Consider the following 18,875-nt stretch of genomic DNA (forward strand, 5'->3'; position numbering starts at 1 on the left):
CATTGTAACTTTAAAATGGTTTATTCTCTAAAAACAACAGTGTTAAACATCTCCATCACAGGAGTATAGCTGGTTTGGTCGGATGACCAATTCAGGTGAAGTATAGATATGAACTGCCTAAATTGTTGATATCACAGATATCGTATGTTTAGTTGTCTCAGCATTTAAACACAATATGTAAACTTTACATTCGTTTCGGAAGACACCTGCATCCGGTGACGACACAATCTTTCACACGGTATACATTTGTGTTGATGCTTCAGAAAAATGTTACATTGCCGAGAGATGCAAAATACATCCTGTTATGATTTTATCTGACTACAGCAAATCTCACGCTAGCATAACATATTACGTCATGTGTTTGAAACATGTAATAACTATTTCATTTATACCATATATATATATATATATATATATATATATATATATATATATATATATATATATATATATATATATATATATATATATATATATATATATATATATATATATATATATATATATATATATATATATATATATATATATATATTATATATATATATATATATATATATATATATATATATATATATATATATATATATATATATATATATATATATATATATATATATATATATATATATATATATGAAAGGCCACGTCGAAACCAACCATGTCACGAGAGGCCATAAAAGAAGTCGAAGCCTAACTCTTAATCTGGCATTCAAGATTTACCTAGCGAGACATCAGTCTCTTACCAGCGAGGTTTCCCCGACTTCCCGGCCCACCACATGACACAATTGATAGTAATTCATTCAATTACCCCTAATGAGTTAATATGGATGAATATCAACACAACATCGTGTTCAAATGGAAATAAATTTCTACCTCATACTTGGGATCGAACGCTGGCCCCTTCTAATGAATGGCTCCCTGTGCCCTTGTCAGGATTACAAAACCGGATCATTACCCTCTCTCCAAGATTGCCAATGTTACCTACTCTTTGCCCATAGCAATGGTGCTCTATACTCTCGACGTCTTGAATGGATATTATGAGGTGGCCATTAGCCAGAAGACATCACCAAATCTACTATCATAACCCTGTTCACCCTAAATACATTCAATGACTCTTGTATGATATCTTAGCTGACCTCTGATTCTACGTATGTTATGAGGATGAAATGATTGTTTTCTCTTTCTCAAAATAGGAACGATTATTATTGCTCTCAACTCTCTACAACTAAATGGCCTTGTTTCCCGATATGACAAGTGTACCTGTGGCTCCATCGAAGTATTGTTGATAGGGAACCGACTCATTCCTGAAGGCGTTCACCAGCGAGGATATCTGATGTTCAGAACTTCCCACGCCCTCTACCATCAAAGCATTGCCAATATTCTTGAACATCACAAACTTTTATCACTGGTTCATACTAGACATCACCGCTACGTTTTGCCGTCCTCTACATCATTTTCAAGGGCAAGGCAAAGCACCTGAAGTGGAGTCCCCTTCAGGAAACGACCTTCTTCCATTCAAAGAATGCCATATCTACTGATGCTGCTCTCATTTTTCCCTTGCCACATGCCCCTCTCAATCTCTCTACTGAGGCCAGTGATGTCGATAGTGCTGCATTAGTCAATACGGTGGTTCATGGTTTGCTGCACCCATTGGCCTACATCAGCAGAAAACGGTTGAAGGCAAAATATGGCAACTCTATCTTCCACCAGCAATTGCAGGTGGTTCATTCAACTATCCATCACTTTAGTCACTTCTTAAAGGGTACACCCTTCGTCATTGGCACTTGATGCACGTCTTCACTCGACAGTTTGACACCTGGTTCGCCCTTGAACGATAACATCTCTCCACCATGGTTGAATACAATTTCACCCTTCAATATGTCACTGGGAAAATAAATCTGAGGCCGAAGCCTTGCCAAAAAATAAAACATTGGTTACAATTTACCTGAATTTAATTAACCCTGGATAGGTACGGTGGGTCGTTCGCGACCCCGAGCGTCAAAAAAAAACAGGTTTTTCTCACGTGACTCACCCCCGTGACTGAATTTGTGGGTGATCGACCTGCAGGAGGTGTCTCCCCTACACGCTCTAGTAGTGTCCAGATGTGCATTGCTGTAGCTGTACTCCTTACCCGATTTCTGAGACGCGTCGGGGTCGAGCGCGACCGAGTTTACCCTTCTAAGGTAGTTTGCATAATTATCAAAGTTATTACGTATTATGAAATTGTCGTAGAATGGTGCAACTTGTATAGGTTATCAGTTGTGGAAAGTCTTGGTGGATTGTTTGGCTACCATGTGCATGATTTTTTTTTTAGTTAAAATGTCGTTCATCACCACGAGGACCATTTTACCGCGAGTGCCCCTTTTTCATTTTTTTTCATTTTTTTGCCAAGTCATTTTTCCGTAAGATATTGCCAAATAGTGTCGTAAAACTTTTGCTTGTTTAGTGTTGGAAAGTGTGTCTAGATGATCTGGCTACCCATGCATGACTTTGTTTTTTTCAGATACGACGTAGTTATTGGTATATTGGGTATTTAACTGCGGTTACCAATTTCTGTTTTTTTCAATATTTGTAAAAATTACTACGTAGTAAGGAATTGCCGTATATTATTCATTTTTTTTTTCATGTTTATGTGTTAGAAAGTGTGCCTTGATGGTTGGGCTAACACGTGCATGTCTTTTTTTTTATCTGAGATGCCGTATATTAGAATGTCGGGCATTTTACCGCGAGTGTCCCTTTTTCATTTTTTTTCATTTTTTTGCCAAGTCATTTTTCCGTAAGATATTGCGAAATAGTGTCGTAAAACTTTTGCTTTTTTAGTGTTTGAAAGTGTGTCTATATGATCTGGCTACCCATGCGTGATTTTGTTTTTGTCAGATACGACGTAGTTATTGGTATATTGGGTATTTAACTGCGGTTTCCAGTTTCTGTTTTTTTTCAATATTTGTAAAAATTTACAACGTAGTAAGGAATTGCCGTATATTATTGATTTTTTTTTCATGTTTATGTGTTAGAAAGTGTGCCTTGATGGTTGGGCTAACACGTGCATGTCTTTTTTTTTTATCTGAGATGCCGTATATTAGAATGTTGAGCATTTTTCCGCGAGTGCCCCTTTTTATTTGTTTTGCATTTTTTTGCTTAGTCATGTTACCGTAAGGAATTGGCAAGTAGTGTCGCAAAACTTATATTTTTATAGTGTTGGAAAGTGTTTCTAGATGATCTGGCTACCCATGCCTATTTTTTTTTTTAGCCAGATATGGCGTATATATAAGTATGTGTTCGATTTTCCTGTGATTGCCATTTTTTCGTTTTTTCCCATTTCTTTCAAAATTACTACGTACTAAGGAACTATCACAGAGTAATATTTCATTTATATGTTTATTTGTCGGAAAATGTGCCTTGATGGTTTGCCTAGCACGTGGCGGAAATTTTTTTTTCTTCTGAAATGCCGTATATTAGAATGGCCATTTTTCCACGAGTGCCCCTTTTTATTTGTTTTGCATTTTTTTGCTTAGTCATGTTACCGTAAGGAATTGGCAAGTAGTGTCGCAAAACTTATATTTTTATAGTGTTGGAAAGTGTTTCTAGATGATCTGGCTACCCATGCCTATCTTTTTTTTTTAGCCAGATATGGCGTATATATAGGTATGTGTTCGATTTTCCTGTGATTGCCATTTTTTCGTTTTTTCCCATTTCTTTCAAAATTACTACGTACTAAGGAACTATCACAGAGTAATGATTCATTTAGATGTTTATTTGTCGGAAAATGTGCCTTGATGGTTTGCCTAGCACGTGGCTGAATTTTTTTTTTCTGAAATGCCGTATATTAGAATGTTAGCCATTTTTCCGCGAGTGCTCCTTTTTATTTGTTTTGCATTTTTTTGCTTAGTCATGTTACCGTAAGGAATTGGCAAGTAGTGTCGCAAAACTTATATTTTTATAGTGTTGGAAAGTGTTTCTAGATGATCTGGCTACCCATGCCTATCTTTTTTTTAGCCAGATATGGCGTATATATAGGTATGTGTTCGATTTTCCGGTGATTGCCATTTTTTCGTTTTTTCCCAATTCTTTCAAAATTACTACGTACTAAGGAACTATCATAGAGTAATGATTCCTCTAGATGTTTATTTGTGGGAAAATTTTGTTTACTTTTTTTTTGATTGAATATCATCAAATTTTTTTAGCTAAAATATTATATTGTTTTACATTTTTTTTTTCGATTTTATTTCCCTTCAAAAAAATTTTTTTGGGTCAGAATTTTAATTTTATAGTCGTAAAATAATCGACAATTATCCAGCAACCCACCATACAGTTTTTATGCATATCCAATAATAATTAGATTAGTAAATAACACCTTGAAATTGACATACCCTTCCTACATTTCAAGTGGCAGATTAGGGAGTCTGAGTCAGTGTGGTTGGCAGCCATTTTGTGGACATATCCGAAGCGTAAGCGGCCCTATCTATATATATTCTTGTTCCCTATAGAATTTGTGATATTTTGGTATATTTTTACCTGCATAAATATCATATTATATATTAAATATATGTATTTTTTTACGAAATTTCTAAGTACTCAAAAAATTACCTTTAGATATGGCCCCTGATATAAATGTAATTTACAAAATAATGAAGATTTTTTTACATATTTCTATTTTAGGATAACATATGTTTATTCCCTAAAAAAATTAGCCACTTCCTATTTCATTTGGGTACCCCAAAAAATTCATGAAATTTGGACAAATTTTTTTGGCCAAAAAAAGTTACCATTTTTTTCTCATTTCAGATCTTCACCTCCATGGGTCTGACTTCATCCAAAATACATCAAGATGTGTCCTAAACATTCAAGAATCAATTCCTAAAAGGATTTGTGTATATATGTATAAACTTTTTTTTTATGAATTTTTATGTCAGGTCTTTTTTTCTACTTAATTTTTTAAAATATTTATAACAAATAGTTTTTCTGCAGAGGAGTAGTATTTATCTTTACAGTAGTTTTAAGCATTCATTGAAGTTTTTTTTGGCAAAAGAAAAAAGGAGGTTACTGCAAAAACTGATTTTTTAAGAATTTTTTTTGGCGGCGGGGTCGTTCGCGTCCGAGTATACCCTTAAAGGGGTGTCCGAGGAACGTACCTATCCAGGGTTAAAATGCACTTGCAGAAGACTAATGAGTAAGGTCGAATGTACCATGGTTGCAGGATATCATAAAGATCCCTCCTCTAGGAAAATTTTGCCTTTGACGAATCAGAAGCCATCTGCCACTGTTACATCGATACCAATAGGATAAGCCGGTCACTATCTGCCACCTATTCCAACAGGTTTTTCATTTAGTACATAGCCTTTTATATCCCTCACACTGACCTACTCTACAGCTACTGAAGTTCATTTGGTACAGGATTGGTAAGGATGCTAAAGATTTGGTCCATGCCTGTACTTCATGCTAATCTTTAAAGGTACAGGAACATACTGATTCAAGATTGGAAACTTTTCCTCCACCTCACTGTCATTTTGCCTAATATCATGTCAATTTGTTAGGCACCCACCGGCATCACAAGGACATCATTACCTGTTTACCGTCATAAACAATTCAACTTGTTGGCCTGAAGCCAACCTGGTTCAAACTGGAAAGAAAGATTTAGTATCATTGAGAAAATCACTTAAGACAGGTTTACCACCATCACCTCTCAACTGTGGGCATCATTATTTAATCTCCTTGACATCCCCCCACATCAGACAAACACCTACAACCCTGCAGAGGAGGGAATGGTTGAGCACCCTCATCTTTGATGTCACACGGCGATAACTCCTACAGGTTTTCTCAGATTCCCTGTATCCCACTTTAATTAAGAACCATTCTTAAGGACGCCCTACATGTTTTAGCACATGAAATGGAAAAGGATGCAGTGTGAATCTTCCCTTTTCTCAGGACCAGAGGAAGGAAAATCAAGGAGTTAAGAGGAGTGTGCTGCAATTGTATCAGATGACCCCTGAATGGTAAAATCGAAGATTCCAAAATTTTCGGAGGGACAAGAAAATAACTTATAAGGTATGACAAAGTTTTAAGAGGTGGACAGAGGCTGCCAAAGTGAGAGAGATGGCTGATTTAGAAGAACTGATAGTGATGTAACAATATCTATGAGGAATTCTTGAACATATTTTAACTCACTTGAGAGAGAGAGAGAGAGAGAGAGAGAGAGAGAGAGAGAGAGAGAGAGAGAGAGAGAGAGAGAGAGAGAGAGAGAGATAGAGAGGTAAAGAAACTTGGTATTGCCATTGCACTGAATGAAGATTATAACATTATCAGTCGTAAACGTTCCTAGGGTAATAAGTTTCAGCAGTCGCTCTGTCCAAGTGTCAAATATTTGCAGAACCATGGAACCCAGTTCAATAACTATGGGAACCAGTTCAATAGCTACAACAGAAGTACCATTGGTTTTGTTCCGAAGCAAAATGCGATAGTAACACAGAAACAATCGTTGAATCATCCTCCTTCAGGGGTTGTGAAATTTGTGTAGTAGGTTGATATTGTATGTTAAAAGTGCGGCAAAAAATTCCATATCAGTAAGAAATGTCATCCAAGTGCTTAAGGATAATTCAAATCTACAGAATACAATTTTCATTTTTTATTTTTTCAGTCAGGGTATAGGATCATTTAGATAAAATATTTGGGAAGTGTAATTTCTTAAACTATTTTTTTTTTATTAAAGTGAAAGTATGTAAAGGGGTTGATGTTCTTAAGGAAGCATTAAGCAATCTCAGTGACATTGTTTGTTTTATTTAAGTATAAATTCAAACTTTGCTTTAAAGTCACAGAGTTGCAAGTGGTGGTGTTGCAAGAACGCACCCACACATTTTTACAAATCCATTTTTTCTTATGACTAGAAGAGAGAGAGTCACACATCGTGGAGATTCCATTTTTTTCCTTATGATTAGCATAGGAGAGTCACACATCGTGGACATTCCATTTTTTTCCTCATGACTAGCTTAGGAGGGTCACACATCGTGGAGATTCCATGTTTTTTTCCTCATGACTAGCATAGGAGGGTCACACATCGTAGAGATTCCATTTTTATATGACTAGCATAGAGGGCCATCCATTGTTGTGATTCCATTTATTTATGACTAGCATAGAGGGTCATCCATTGTTGTGATTCCATTTATTTATGACTAGCATAGAGGGTCATTCATTGTTGTGATTCCATTTATTTATGACTAGCATAGAGGGTCATTCATTGTTGTGATTCCATTTTTATATGACTAGCGTAGAGATTCACCCATTCTTGTGATTCCATTTCTTTTTATGACTAGCATAGAGATTCACCCGTTGTTGTGATTCCATTTTTTAAGACTAGCATAGAGATTCACCATTTGTTGTGATTCCATTTTTTTATGACTAGCATAGAGATTCACCCATTGTTGTGATTCCATTTTTTAATACTAGCATAGAGATTCAACCATTGTTTTTTTATTCCATTTTTTATGACTAGCATAGAGATTCACCCATTGTTGTCATTCCATTTTTTTAAGACTAGCATAGAGATTCACCCATTGTTGTGATTCCATTTTTTTTAAGACTAGCATAGAGATTCACCCATTTTTGTAATTCCTATTTTTAAGACTAGCATAGAGATTCTCCTATTGTTGTGATTCCATTTTTTTTAGGACTAGCATAGAGATTCACCCATTTTTGTGATTCGATTTTTTTATGACTAGTATAAAGGTTAACACATAGTTGCGATTCCATTTTATTTCGTCCAGCATAGTGTCACCCATAGTTGTGATCTCATTTTTCCCTGACTAGCCCAGAGAGTCACCTACTGTATAGTGGTGATTCCATTTTTTATTGTGTAGTACAGTTGTCATATATATCGTTACTTGTTTGGACGCATTACAACCGGACAGCCTAAGCTCACCCATTGTCGTGGCCCTAGTTTTCAAGTTAGGCTCCTGTTCAATTACTTACAAGGCTTGCTATTTGGTGATAATTCTTTCTCAAAAGGCATTTTTTCACAACCTTTATGCATTTTCCCCAGCTCCATCTTCATCCTTCCTTCCATGAGACCCTTGCATAAGGCTAGAGCGTCTTTCCCCTCCGTGTAATTTCTTGCACGGTCAACATCGTACCTTGTGCTGTTGAGTTTGTTCTTGTCGCTGTCTCCACAAGAAATTAGCAAAATGACTGCTGCTGAGATCAGTGCATTTGTGGATTTAGCAGAATGACAAGGCTATGAGGGGGAGGCCTTGCGAAGGTATGTGCGGGAACTCATGGATGAAGCCAATGCCCGGAGAAGAACGGAGCAAGAAACGATGCAGTATGCGAGAGAAAGAGCGAGAGTGTATGAATTAAAGAAGCGGGAAATACCCGCTTGATTAGCACAGCTCAATAACTCGCTACCTCAACCTAATGGTGCCAACGACCAGCTGGACAACTGCAGAGAGAACCAGTGCCTTGAAGGAGTCACCAAAGAACTCCCTACAGTGGAGTTCCAGATAACCACGCCCCAGCTCCATAGGAAGTGCGAACTAGGGGAAATGAGTGACATCGGACATGAGAGCTACGATTTGCGCTTGGGTCAAGAGCCCATGACGGTGGTACAGCGAGTGCCCCTCAGATGCAAGAAGGCTGCCAAGCCGGAGCCTAAAGCTTTGAGGACGCGACCTGCAGGGAAAGACGACTGGCTAGGTACCATTAACTTTAGGGAAATACCTTGGCTGAGTGAGGAGGCCCAAGAGTTTTCCTCATCCAGCAGTGAGTCTGAGCCTCACACGCCAGAAGTTAATTCTGGTGAAGGTGTGCTGCATCCTACCACAGGGAATAGAGGTATTTCCAGCACCATGCCAGATGTCTCAGAGGAGGGCCAGGAGTCTCCCCTTCCAGAAATGAGTAAGCCTCGTACCCAAGAGAGCTCCCCAGCTAAAGCAATGATGCTTCCCACCAGGCCAGAGGTCTCAGAGAAGGACCGAGGGGAAACAGCCATCTTTCCAGAGACCCCAAGGAGCCAAACAGAGCCCATCAGATTTCAGCTGTCGGACGAGATGCTGGAAGACTACGGGGATGCTGCCGATTCAGACGAAGGAGAAATGATTACTCTCTCAAAGGAGGCTTTGCGCCAGCATGTAGTTGTCCCCCGTAATTCCCGCTTGTCGGTGCTATGAATGGCCCATGAAGGACTGGGAGGGCACTCTGGGTTGAAGCGCACAACCCAACTGCTGCAGCCCCATTTCTTCTGGCCGGGCTTGCAGAAGGGTGTTAAGGCTTCCGAAACCTCTTGCCATCCGTGCCAAGTCATCGGTAACTCTAAGAAAATAGTGCCGAGGGCCTTGCTCCAACTTATCCCATCCATAAGTGTTACAGAGATGACACAATTGTTTTATTGGTTTGGCTTTCTAGCCAAATTTCAGAGGGACGAGGGTTTCCACTTAATGGCAGAGGAGTCATGACCTCTGACCATACTCGTGATTCATTTTTGGCTTCACCAGGTGCAGGCAGGAATTCCCAACTGTGCAGTTTACTTAAATGGCAGCATAAATTTCTTCCAGACATGGGAAAAACTCCAAACTCAAGAGAAAGAGCTCTCAGGCATGCGCTCACCTCTTGAGCATCTTGGTTCCTATCGCGCTGACCATGTGTTCCCACAGACATTCCTAACGGACCATAACCATCTAACCTACTTGACTGAGCTACATAATGGGAATAAAGGGCTCATGAGGTGGGGCATAGACCTCCAGAACTACAACTGGAAGGTCAAGCGCCTAAAGAACTCGAATGAGAGAGATGTGTTCTCCCGGCATTAGTGCCCAATGCACAGTGCCATGTCCATAGCGTAGACATAGTCAGTAGGTAAATTTAGTTTGTATGAAAAAATTTTAATTGGCCTTGGTGTCTCCTCAGGTAGATAAACTTGAGGAGCCATCTTGGCATCATTATTTGCATTCAATTTATTTTTATTGATTTATTTTATCTTTTGCATATGTCAGTTTTCCATAATTTTATGCCTACCACTGCACTAGGTCACTTAACTTTAACCAATTTTGCATTTTAATTTTCAATTTTGAAGTTTTAAATTTTTTGGTTGTTGCCTCACAGTCAGCATGCTTATTTCTACGAGGCACTTAAAGTTAATTTACAGTCAAAATAACGTAAAATTATGAACCTAGTTGCAGCTTAGATATTTATCCATTATCGTGGTGAGACTCACTGAGGGAGGAGTCATTAAGGCTGTTAGCAATGGCGGTCATTGCGCCCCTTCTACCAAACAAAGACCCCACCAGCAAGGACTTGGTCGGCATGCCACGAGGTTTGGGACCCTACCCAGAGTCTCACCCCCCCCCCTCCAACCATCCTATACCAGTCTACTCCCCTTGAGGTCTCATTTTCAGCCACCTTTTTCAAGTCACTTGACAACATCGAGGTCCCAGGAGAAGGAAGGAGGCGAGATGTGAAGGATGTAGGGCCACGTGACCAAGCCTGACCAATACGACAGCAGTCAGGCCAATTCCCCCCTACCATCCCTAATTGGGGTCCAAGTGGGGTTGAATCTACCCAGGGAAAACTGGGGATCTTTCTTCTCTACTCAACCTCCTTGAGGGAACCATCATCCCTTCTTCACCCTCAAGACATCAGGGAGGCAGGACCTCTGTTTACATATCCTCCATAAGGGAAGGAACCAGAGTCATTTTTACTAAGGTAAGGTGTCTGATATTGAGATTCTCAATATCCTTACCTAACCTCCCATCCCTTCCTTATCACATTCCATTTTTCCTTATCCGTTAAAGAAATCCTACCCACTGAACCTTGTATCCTATCCTCTATACCCAGACCGCGTGTGCTGTTTTAGTCCTAATCTTAATTAATTCACCCTGCAACAGTGTTGATTCCCATGTGTAATGTTTAAATCCCTAAGCTTTGCATTTTCATTTAATTTGCTTGAAGGTTTTAACCACACGACTTCATCGTGTTCCCAGCCGGTAGAAGTAAGTGTGCTCTTAATAATTCAATTTATTTCCCTTTCCAGGGAACGTGGTTGCTGTGCTGGAGTTTCATCCACGGTCCACCAAACTCCATTCGAAGCTCCTCGTGGCTTAAATCAAAATATAATTATCTGTTGCGCTCCCCTTTCTTTTATTATTTTTTATTGAAATATTATAGTAAATACATCTATTTGTCGGTATCCTTTGTCTTATTGCCTACTGGTGACCTACCATTGTTATTTTTTATGGGGGGGCCCTGGAATCCCTTAAGCAAGGCCGGACTCGAACTAGTGGCCCGTAACAATATATATATATATATATATATATATATATATATATATATATAGATAGATAGATAGATAGATATATATATATATATATATATATATATATATATATATATATATATATATATATATATATATATATATATATATATATATAGATAGATAGATAGATAGATAGATATATATATATATATATATATATATATATATATATATATATATATATATATATATATATATATATATATATATATATATATATATATATACATATATATATATATATATATATATATATATATATATATATATATATATATATATATATATATATATATATATATATATATATATATATATATATATATATATACATATATATATATATACTGTATATATATATATATATATATATATATATATATATATATATATATATATATATATATATATATATATATATATATATATATATATCGTGCTAGGTGGTATATATACGGTGCTAGGTTGTATTTATACCATGCTAGGCGGTATATATACTCTGCTAGGTGGTATATCTTAGTAATTCGTGTTTGCCAACAGTTATACTCGTATAAATGGATGAGCAACCTGGTGGAGTAATGAGAGCTTTGGGTGTGGATGAAATGCCCCCCTAAATCTCGGTGACATCACGGGCGGCAGGGTGACTTTTGGGTTCAAGGCGATGGACAAACGGTCCCTTAGGCTTCTACTCTTGATGCGATGCGGTTAATCTTACTAGAATAAATATGGACTGGCAGGGGTCACTTGCCTTAGTTAGATAAGCAATGTGCATCACAAGGAAGTGGCTATCCATTGAAATATTTAGCCAATAGATCCTCTATGGATTTAGTCAGTCATGGATATAGAAGATGAAAGAATGGCCCCCAGTCCCGGGCATAGCGGGGTCCTAAGAATCTCCCGGTTTACAAATACTGAAGAAAAATGGGAAATAGGTAAATGGGAAGTTAGAGCAAATGGAGCGTGAATTTATGAGATATTGTTTGGATATCTTTGCCATAAGTGAAACACGTTGTAAGGGCATTGGTTAGCAACCTTTAGACCAATGGAGTATATATATATATATATATATATATATATATATATATATATATATATATATATATATATATATATATATATATATATATATATATATTTACTAAGGTAAATCAGATGGACCTTGAAAAGAAAGGGTAGGAATGATGATGACACCAAGACCAGAAAAGGTATTAACCAAGTGGAAAGCAGTAAACAGTAGATTGTTACTAGAAAAGTTCAAATCAAAGCAGTGCAATATGAACATTATAGTTTGATATGCCTCAACAATTGAATCCCCCGAAAAAAAAGAACGATGAAGACTATGAAGAACTGCAGTGGATAATAGACGAGATCGCTGAGATATATATGAAAACTGTGATTGGTGACTTCAATTCTAAAGTTGGAATAAATAATCCAGGGAAAGAGAATGTGATGGGTGTCGAAGGTGTTGACGAAATTACAAATGAAAATGGAGCACATTTCGTAAGTTTCATTTTAGCAAACAATCTTGTCATTGCATGTACTCTGTTCCAACATAAGAACATCCACAAGTGTACATGTACTTCACCATTTGGCAATTACAAAAATCAGATAGAACACATTGCCATTAACCCTGGATAGGTACGGTCCTCGGACACCCCTTTAAGTGTATACTCGGACGCGAACGACCCCGACGCCAAAAAAAATTCTTGAAAAATCAGTTTTTGCAGTAACCTCCTTTTTTCTTTTGCCAAAAAAAACTTCAATGAATGCTTAAAACAACTGTAAAGATAAATACTACTCATCTGCAGAAAAACTATTTATTATAAATATTTTAAAAAATTAAGTAGAAAAAAAAAGACCTGACATAAAAATTCATAAAAAAAAAGTTTATACATATATACACAAATCCTTTTAGGAATTGATTCTTGAATGTTTAGGACACATCTTGATGTATTTTGGATGAAGTCAGACCCATGGAGGTGAAGATCTGAAATGAGAAAAAAAGGGTAACTTTTTTTGGCCAAAAAAAATTGTCCAAATTTCATGAATTTTTTTGGGTACCCAAATGAAATAGGAAGTGGCTAATTTTTTTAGGGAATAAACATATGTTATCCTAAAATAGAAATATGTAAAAAAATCTTCATTATTTTGTAAATTACATTTATATCAGGGGCCATATCTAAAGGTAATTTTTTGAGTACTTGGAAATTTCGTAAAAAAATACATATATTTAATATATAATATGATATTTATGCAGGTAAAAATATACCAAAATATCACAAATTCTATAGGGAACAAGAATATATATAGATAGGGCAGCTTACGCTTCGGATATGTCCACAAAATGGCCGCCAACCACACTGACTCAGACTCCCTAATCTGCCACTTGAAATGTAGGAAGGGTATGTCAATTCCAAGGTGTTAGTTACTAATCTAATTATTATTGGATATGCATAAAAATTGTATGGTGGGTTGCTGGATAATTGTCGATTATTTTACGACTATAAAATTAAAATTCTGACCCAAAAAAATTTTTTTGAAGGGAAGTAAAATCGAAAAAAAAAATGTAAAACAATATTTTAGCTAAAAAAATTTGATGATATTCAATCAAAAAAAAAAGTAAACAAAATTTTCCGACAAATAAACATCTAGAGGAATCATTACTCTGTGATAGTTCCTTAGTACGTAGTAATTTTGAAAGAATTGGGAAAAAACGAAAAAATGGCAATCACCGGAAAATCGAACACATACCTATATATACGCCATATCTGGCTAAAAAAAAGATAGGCATGGGTAGCCAGATCATCTAGAAACACTTTCCAACACTATAAAAATATAAGTTTTGCGACACTACTTGCCAATTCCTTACGGTAACATGACTAAGCAAAAAAATGCAAAACAAATAAAAAGGGGCACTCGTGGAAAAATGGCCATTCTAATATACGGCATTTCAGAAAAAAAAAAATTTCAGCCACGTGCTAGGCAAACCATCAAGGCATATTTTCCGACAAATAAACATATAAATGAAATATTACTCTGGGATAGTTCCTTAGTACGTAGTAATTTTGAAAGAAATGGGAAAAAACGAAAAAATGGCAATCACAGGAAAATCGAACACATACTTATATATACGCCATATCTGGCTAAAAAAAAAAAATAGGCATGGGTAGCCAGATCATCTAGAAACACTTTCCAACACTATAAAAATATAAGTTTTGCGACACTACTTGCCAATTCCTTACGGTAACATGACTAAGCAAAAAAATGCAAAACAAATAAAAAGGGGCACTCGCGGAAAAAGGCCCAACATTCTAATATACGGCATCTCAGATAAAAAAAAAGACATGCACGTGTTAGCCCAACCATCAAGGCACACTTTCTAACACATAAACATGAAAAAAAAATCAATAATATACGGGAATTCCTTACTACGTAGTAAATTTTTACAAATATTGAAAAAAAAACAGAAATTGGCAACCGCAGTTAAATACCCAATATACCAATAACTACGTCGTATCTGACAAAAACAAAATCACGCATGGGTAGCCAGATCATCTAGACACACTTTCCAACATTAAAAAAGCAAAAGTTTTACGACACTATTTCGCAATATCTTACGGAAAAATGACTTGGCAAAAAAATTAAAAAAAATTAAAAAGGGACACTCGCGGTAAAATGCCCGACATTCTAATATACGACATCTCAGATAAAAAAAAAGACATGCACGTGTTAGCCCAACCATCAAGGCACACTTTCTAACACATAAACATGAAAAAAAAATGAATAATATACGGCAATTCCTTACTACGTAGTAATTTTTACAAATATTGAAAAAAAACAGAAATTGGTAACCGCAGTTAAATACCCAATATACCAATAACTACGTCGTATCTGACAAAAACAAAGTCATGCATGGGTAGCCAGATCATCTAGACACACTTTCCAACACTAAACAAGCAAAAGTTTTACGACACTATTTGGCAATATCTTACGGAAAAATGACTTGGCAAAAAAATGAGAAAAAATGAAAAAGGGGCACTCGCGGTAAAATGGTCCTCGTGGTGATGAACGACATTTTAACTAAAAAAAAAAACATGCACATGGTAGCCAAACAATCCACCAAGACTTTCCACAACTGATAACCTATACAAGTTGCACCATTCTACGACAATTTCATAATACGTAATAACTTTGATAATTATGCAAACTACCTCAGAAGGGTAAACTCGGACGCGAACGACCCCGACGCGTCTCAGAAATCGGGGAAGGAGTACAGCTACAGCAATGCACATCTGGACACTACTAGAGCGTGTAGGGGAGACACCTCCTGCAGGTCGATCACCCACAAATTCAGTCACAGGGGTGAGTCACGTGAGAAAAACCTGTTTTTTTTTGACGCTCGGGGTCGCAAACGACCCACCGTACCTATCCAGGGTTAATAAAGATAGAGTGAGGACTCTGAGAAATGTAAGAATCTATGGAGGTGCAGGTATTGGTAGTGATCACCAGCTCCTCATTGCCACACTGAAATTAAAACTGAAAGAACCCCACAGAAATATAGATAGAATACCTAGGTTTCACACAAATCATCTTGTAGAGCAGGGGTTCCCAACCTTTTTGCACTCGCGACCCCTTTGCTAAAAATCTGAAACCCATGCGACCCCCTACTTAGGGCTTACTATCATCAGCTTAATTTTCCTTTTATTTTCTGTTAAGTTAAGGAGAGGGGAAGAAACATCTAAGAAAACATTTAAAATTGCTGTAATTATTTATTAGCAAATTAAATCACATCTCCCTTTATATTATAAAGGGAGATAACACAATTAAAGATAAAATATGGATTATAGTAATAGTAATTCTCTAATTAATATTAATGGCTATCAATACATCAATGGATATGGAAATCAGACGAAAAATACTCAATCGCTCTAATTCGAAATCGATACCAAATATCATTAAGCTGTTAAAATTATAACTAATCAGATAATTAGTTTTCCAATATTCTAATGGCCGGAATATCATATATTTCTTTAACATAAAATGGAACTCATTTGTATTGATGACTAAATAATAAAAAATCTTGAATCTGTAAAAACAGCTATCCAACCCAGCTAGTGGGATGCCTGATGTTGCATTTCAGCAGCAAGCTTTGAAATTCGTGGCCGAACGTTTGTTAGAGCCAGTCTCATTTCATCTCCAACATCCAATCTATTCCTATTCTTTGTTTTCATATTGACAAGAGTGGAAAATCCTGCTTCACACAAGTAGGTAGAAGCAAATGGAACAAGGACACGTAAAGCTATCATGCTGATTTTGGAGTATGACTGATACATACCGCACCAGAACTGAGTCACGGATTTCACCTTGAAGAGATCACGAGCTGAAGAGTCGTTCCTTAGATCCAGATATTCATCTTGGATTTCATCTGCGATGCTGGATACATCAAGTTCAGTACAAAATGGGTTCCTTACCAGGGCCTCCTGTTCCTGTGAAAGCTCAGGGAAGTAACGCTCAACTTCCTTTTCTAGAGACTGAAGATGTTCGGTAATCTCATCCTTGAGGAACTGATCCAGTTGGATGTGAGACTCATCCATCACTCCACAAAGTTTTTCAAACATAGCGATGTTTCCCAGATTGGTTTTCCGACGCCAGTTTTGCAGTTTGGAAACAAAGGCCCGAAGACTATCTTGAAAAAGGAGACCATGTGTTTCCCTTCCTTGAAGCTTCAAATTGAGCTTGTTCAGCTGGTCAAAAATGTCGGCTAGGTATGCAATCCTTTTATTCCATGCTTCATCTTCGAAGTGGACAACAAGATCTTTCCTTTCCTGAGTCTCCAGGAATAGCTTTATTTCATTTTTCATTTCAAAGACACGATTAATAACGTTTCCTTTCGACAACCAACGTACTGCTGTGTAGAAGAGAAGGACTTCGTGGTCAGCATTCATGTCTTTGCATAGTTCTTTGAATAGGCGTGTGTTGAGTGCTTTAGTCTTGATATAATTTACAATTTTGATTACAGATTCCAGCACTTCCTGCAGAGAAGCAGGGAGAGTCTTACTGGCGAGAGCATATCGGTGAATCATGCAGTGGATGCCCTTTGCTTGAGGTGCTAGCTTCTTCACTCTCGATTGGAATCCTGATTTCGATCCCAGCATAGCCGGTGCCCCATCCGTACAAACCCCACACACGTTTTCCCATTGAAGATCTTCCTCTTGGAAAAAAGTTGAAACTTTTTCCATGACGTCATCAGCTTTTGTTGTGGTTTCAAGTGCACTGCAGAATAAGAATTCGTCTTTAATGTCACCTGAATTAATGTATCTCACGAAGACAAGCAACTGAGAACATGAACTTACATCTGTTGACTCATCGAGCTGAAAGGAAAACAAAGGGGAACCCTTAATTTCAGTCAAAACCTGTTCCTTCACATCCATAGACATTTTAGAAATGCGCCTCTGTATAGTATTATTTGACAGGGATACTTGTTGCATCTTTTTTGCACTGGCTTCTCCAAGAATAAGATTTACTGCTTTCATCATGCATGGTTTAATAAGTGTTTCTCCAATCGTGTGAGGCTTTTTTTGTTTAGCAATTTCGAATGCAATCTCATATGAGGCTTCCAATATGGTTGTACTCTGCTGCTGAAACAACCCACTTCTATCGAGTCTTTGGCTTTTAAGACACTGTTCATGCCGTTTGAAGAAATCCAAACCCTTCTTTGCGTGTTCTGGAGGTTTCGTCTCGAGATGACGCTTGAGTTTTGATGGTTTCAATGCCTCTGCACTTAGGATAGTATGGCACAAGACACACTGTGGTTTCTCAATGCCGTCGTTGGCGAGCAAAGTGGTGAAGCCAATGTTGAGGTAGCTTTCTGAGTATCTACGCCGTTTAGCCATGGATTCAAATCTGTGAAAAGAATAAAAATTATATTAGGAATATATTCAATTAGAAAATAAACAAGATATTTAAATAAAAACATATTTCCAATCAAAATGTCATATCACAACAGCATGCTTGCCAGACACAACTCACCTCTACTGCTTACTTATCTCCTTGTTAAAATAAAGTAAAAATGTTGAATAATGCACGCTTTGGAACACTGACTGGTGGCGAGTAATTTACGAGCCGGGTATAAATTTCTTAATGCATACGATAGACACGTAAATAATAAAAAAAAACAAAAACGCATGACTAAGAACAAATAGATACACGTGAAACATATTGCCAGAAGAGCGAAAAAGAAGTGTAATCAGCAAAAGGTTGTTACTCGAAGGTTTTGCAGGAATAAGTTCTTTTCTATAAATTTCAGTAGTTATGTCCACCAAAAAATATAGAAAATTCAGACAGCTTTTTCATCTATCTCTTGATAACTTTGCTCTTACTTTTGCTAACAGCTCTACATTAAAAGATTGTTATTCGAAGGTTTTGCAGGAATAACTTCTTTTTATGAATTTTGTCTAACAAAAATACAGAAAATCATACAAGAACTAAAATAACAATAACTCACATAAAGATAGGCATCAAATTTATAGTAAATCGTAGCCACTTACAAATCAAAGAGAAAACTAAAACTGTC

General features: G+C 36.9%; 1 protein-coding gene across 1 annotated transcript; it reads right to left on the bottom strand.

The window, feature by feature from the left end:
* Positions 1-16,413: 16,413 nt before the first annotated feature.
* On the bottom strand, positions 16,414-18,195 carry LOC137628607 (zinc finger BED domain-containing protein 5-like). Its single transcript, XM_068359760.1, has one exon. The coding sequence runs from the start codon at positions 18,193-18,195 to the stop codon at positions 16,414-16,416; it is 1,782 nt and encodes a 593-aa protein (XP_068215861.1).
* Between the last annotated feature and the right edge of the window lie 680 nt (positions 18,196-18,875).

The sequence above is a fragment of the Palaemon carinicauda genome, chromosome 36, assembly GCF_036898095.1.
Source record: "Palaemon carinicauda isolate YSFRI2023 chromosome 36, ASM3689809v2, whole genome shotgun sequence".
Classification (NCBI taxonomy): domain Eukaryota; kingdom Metazoa; phylum Arthropoda; class Malacostraca; order Decapoda; family Palaemonidae; genus Palaemon; species Palaemon carinicauda.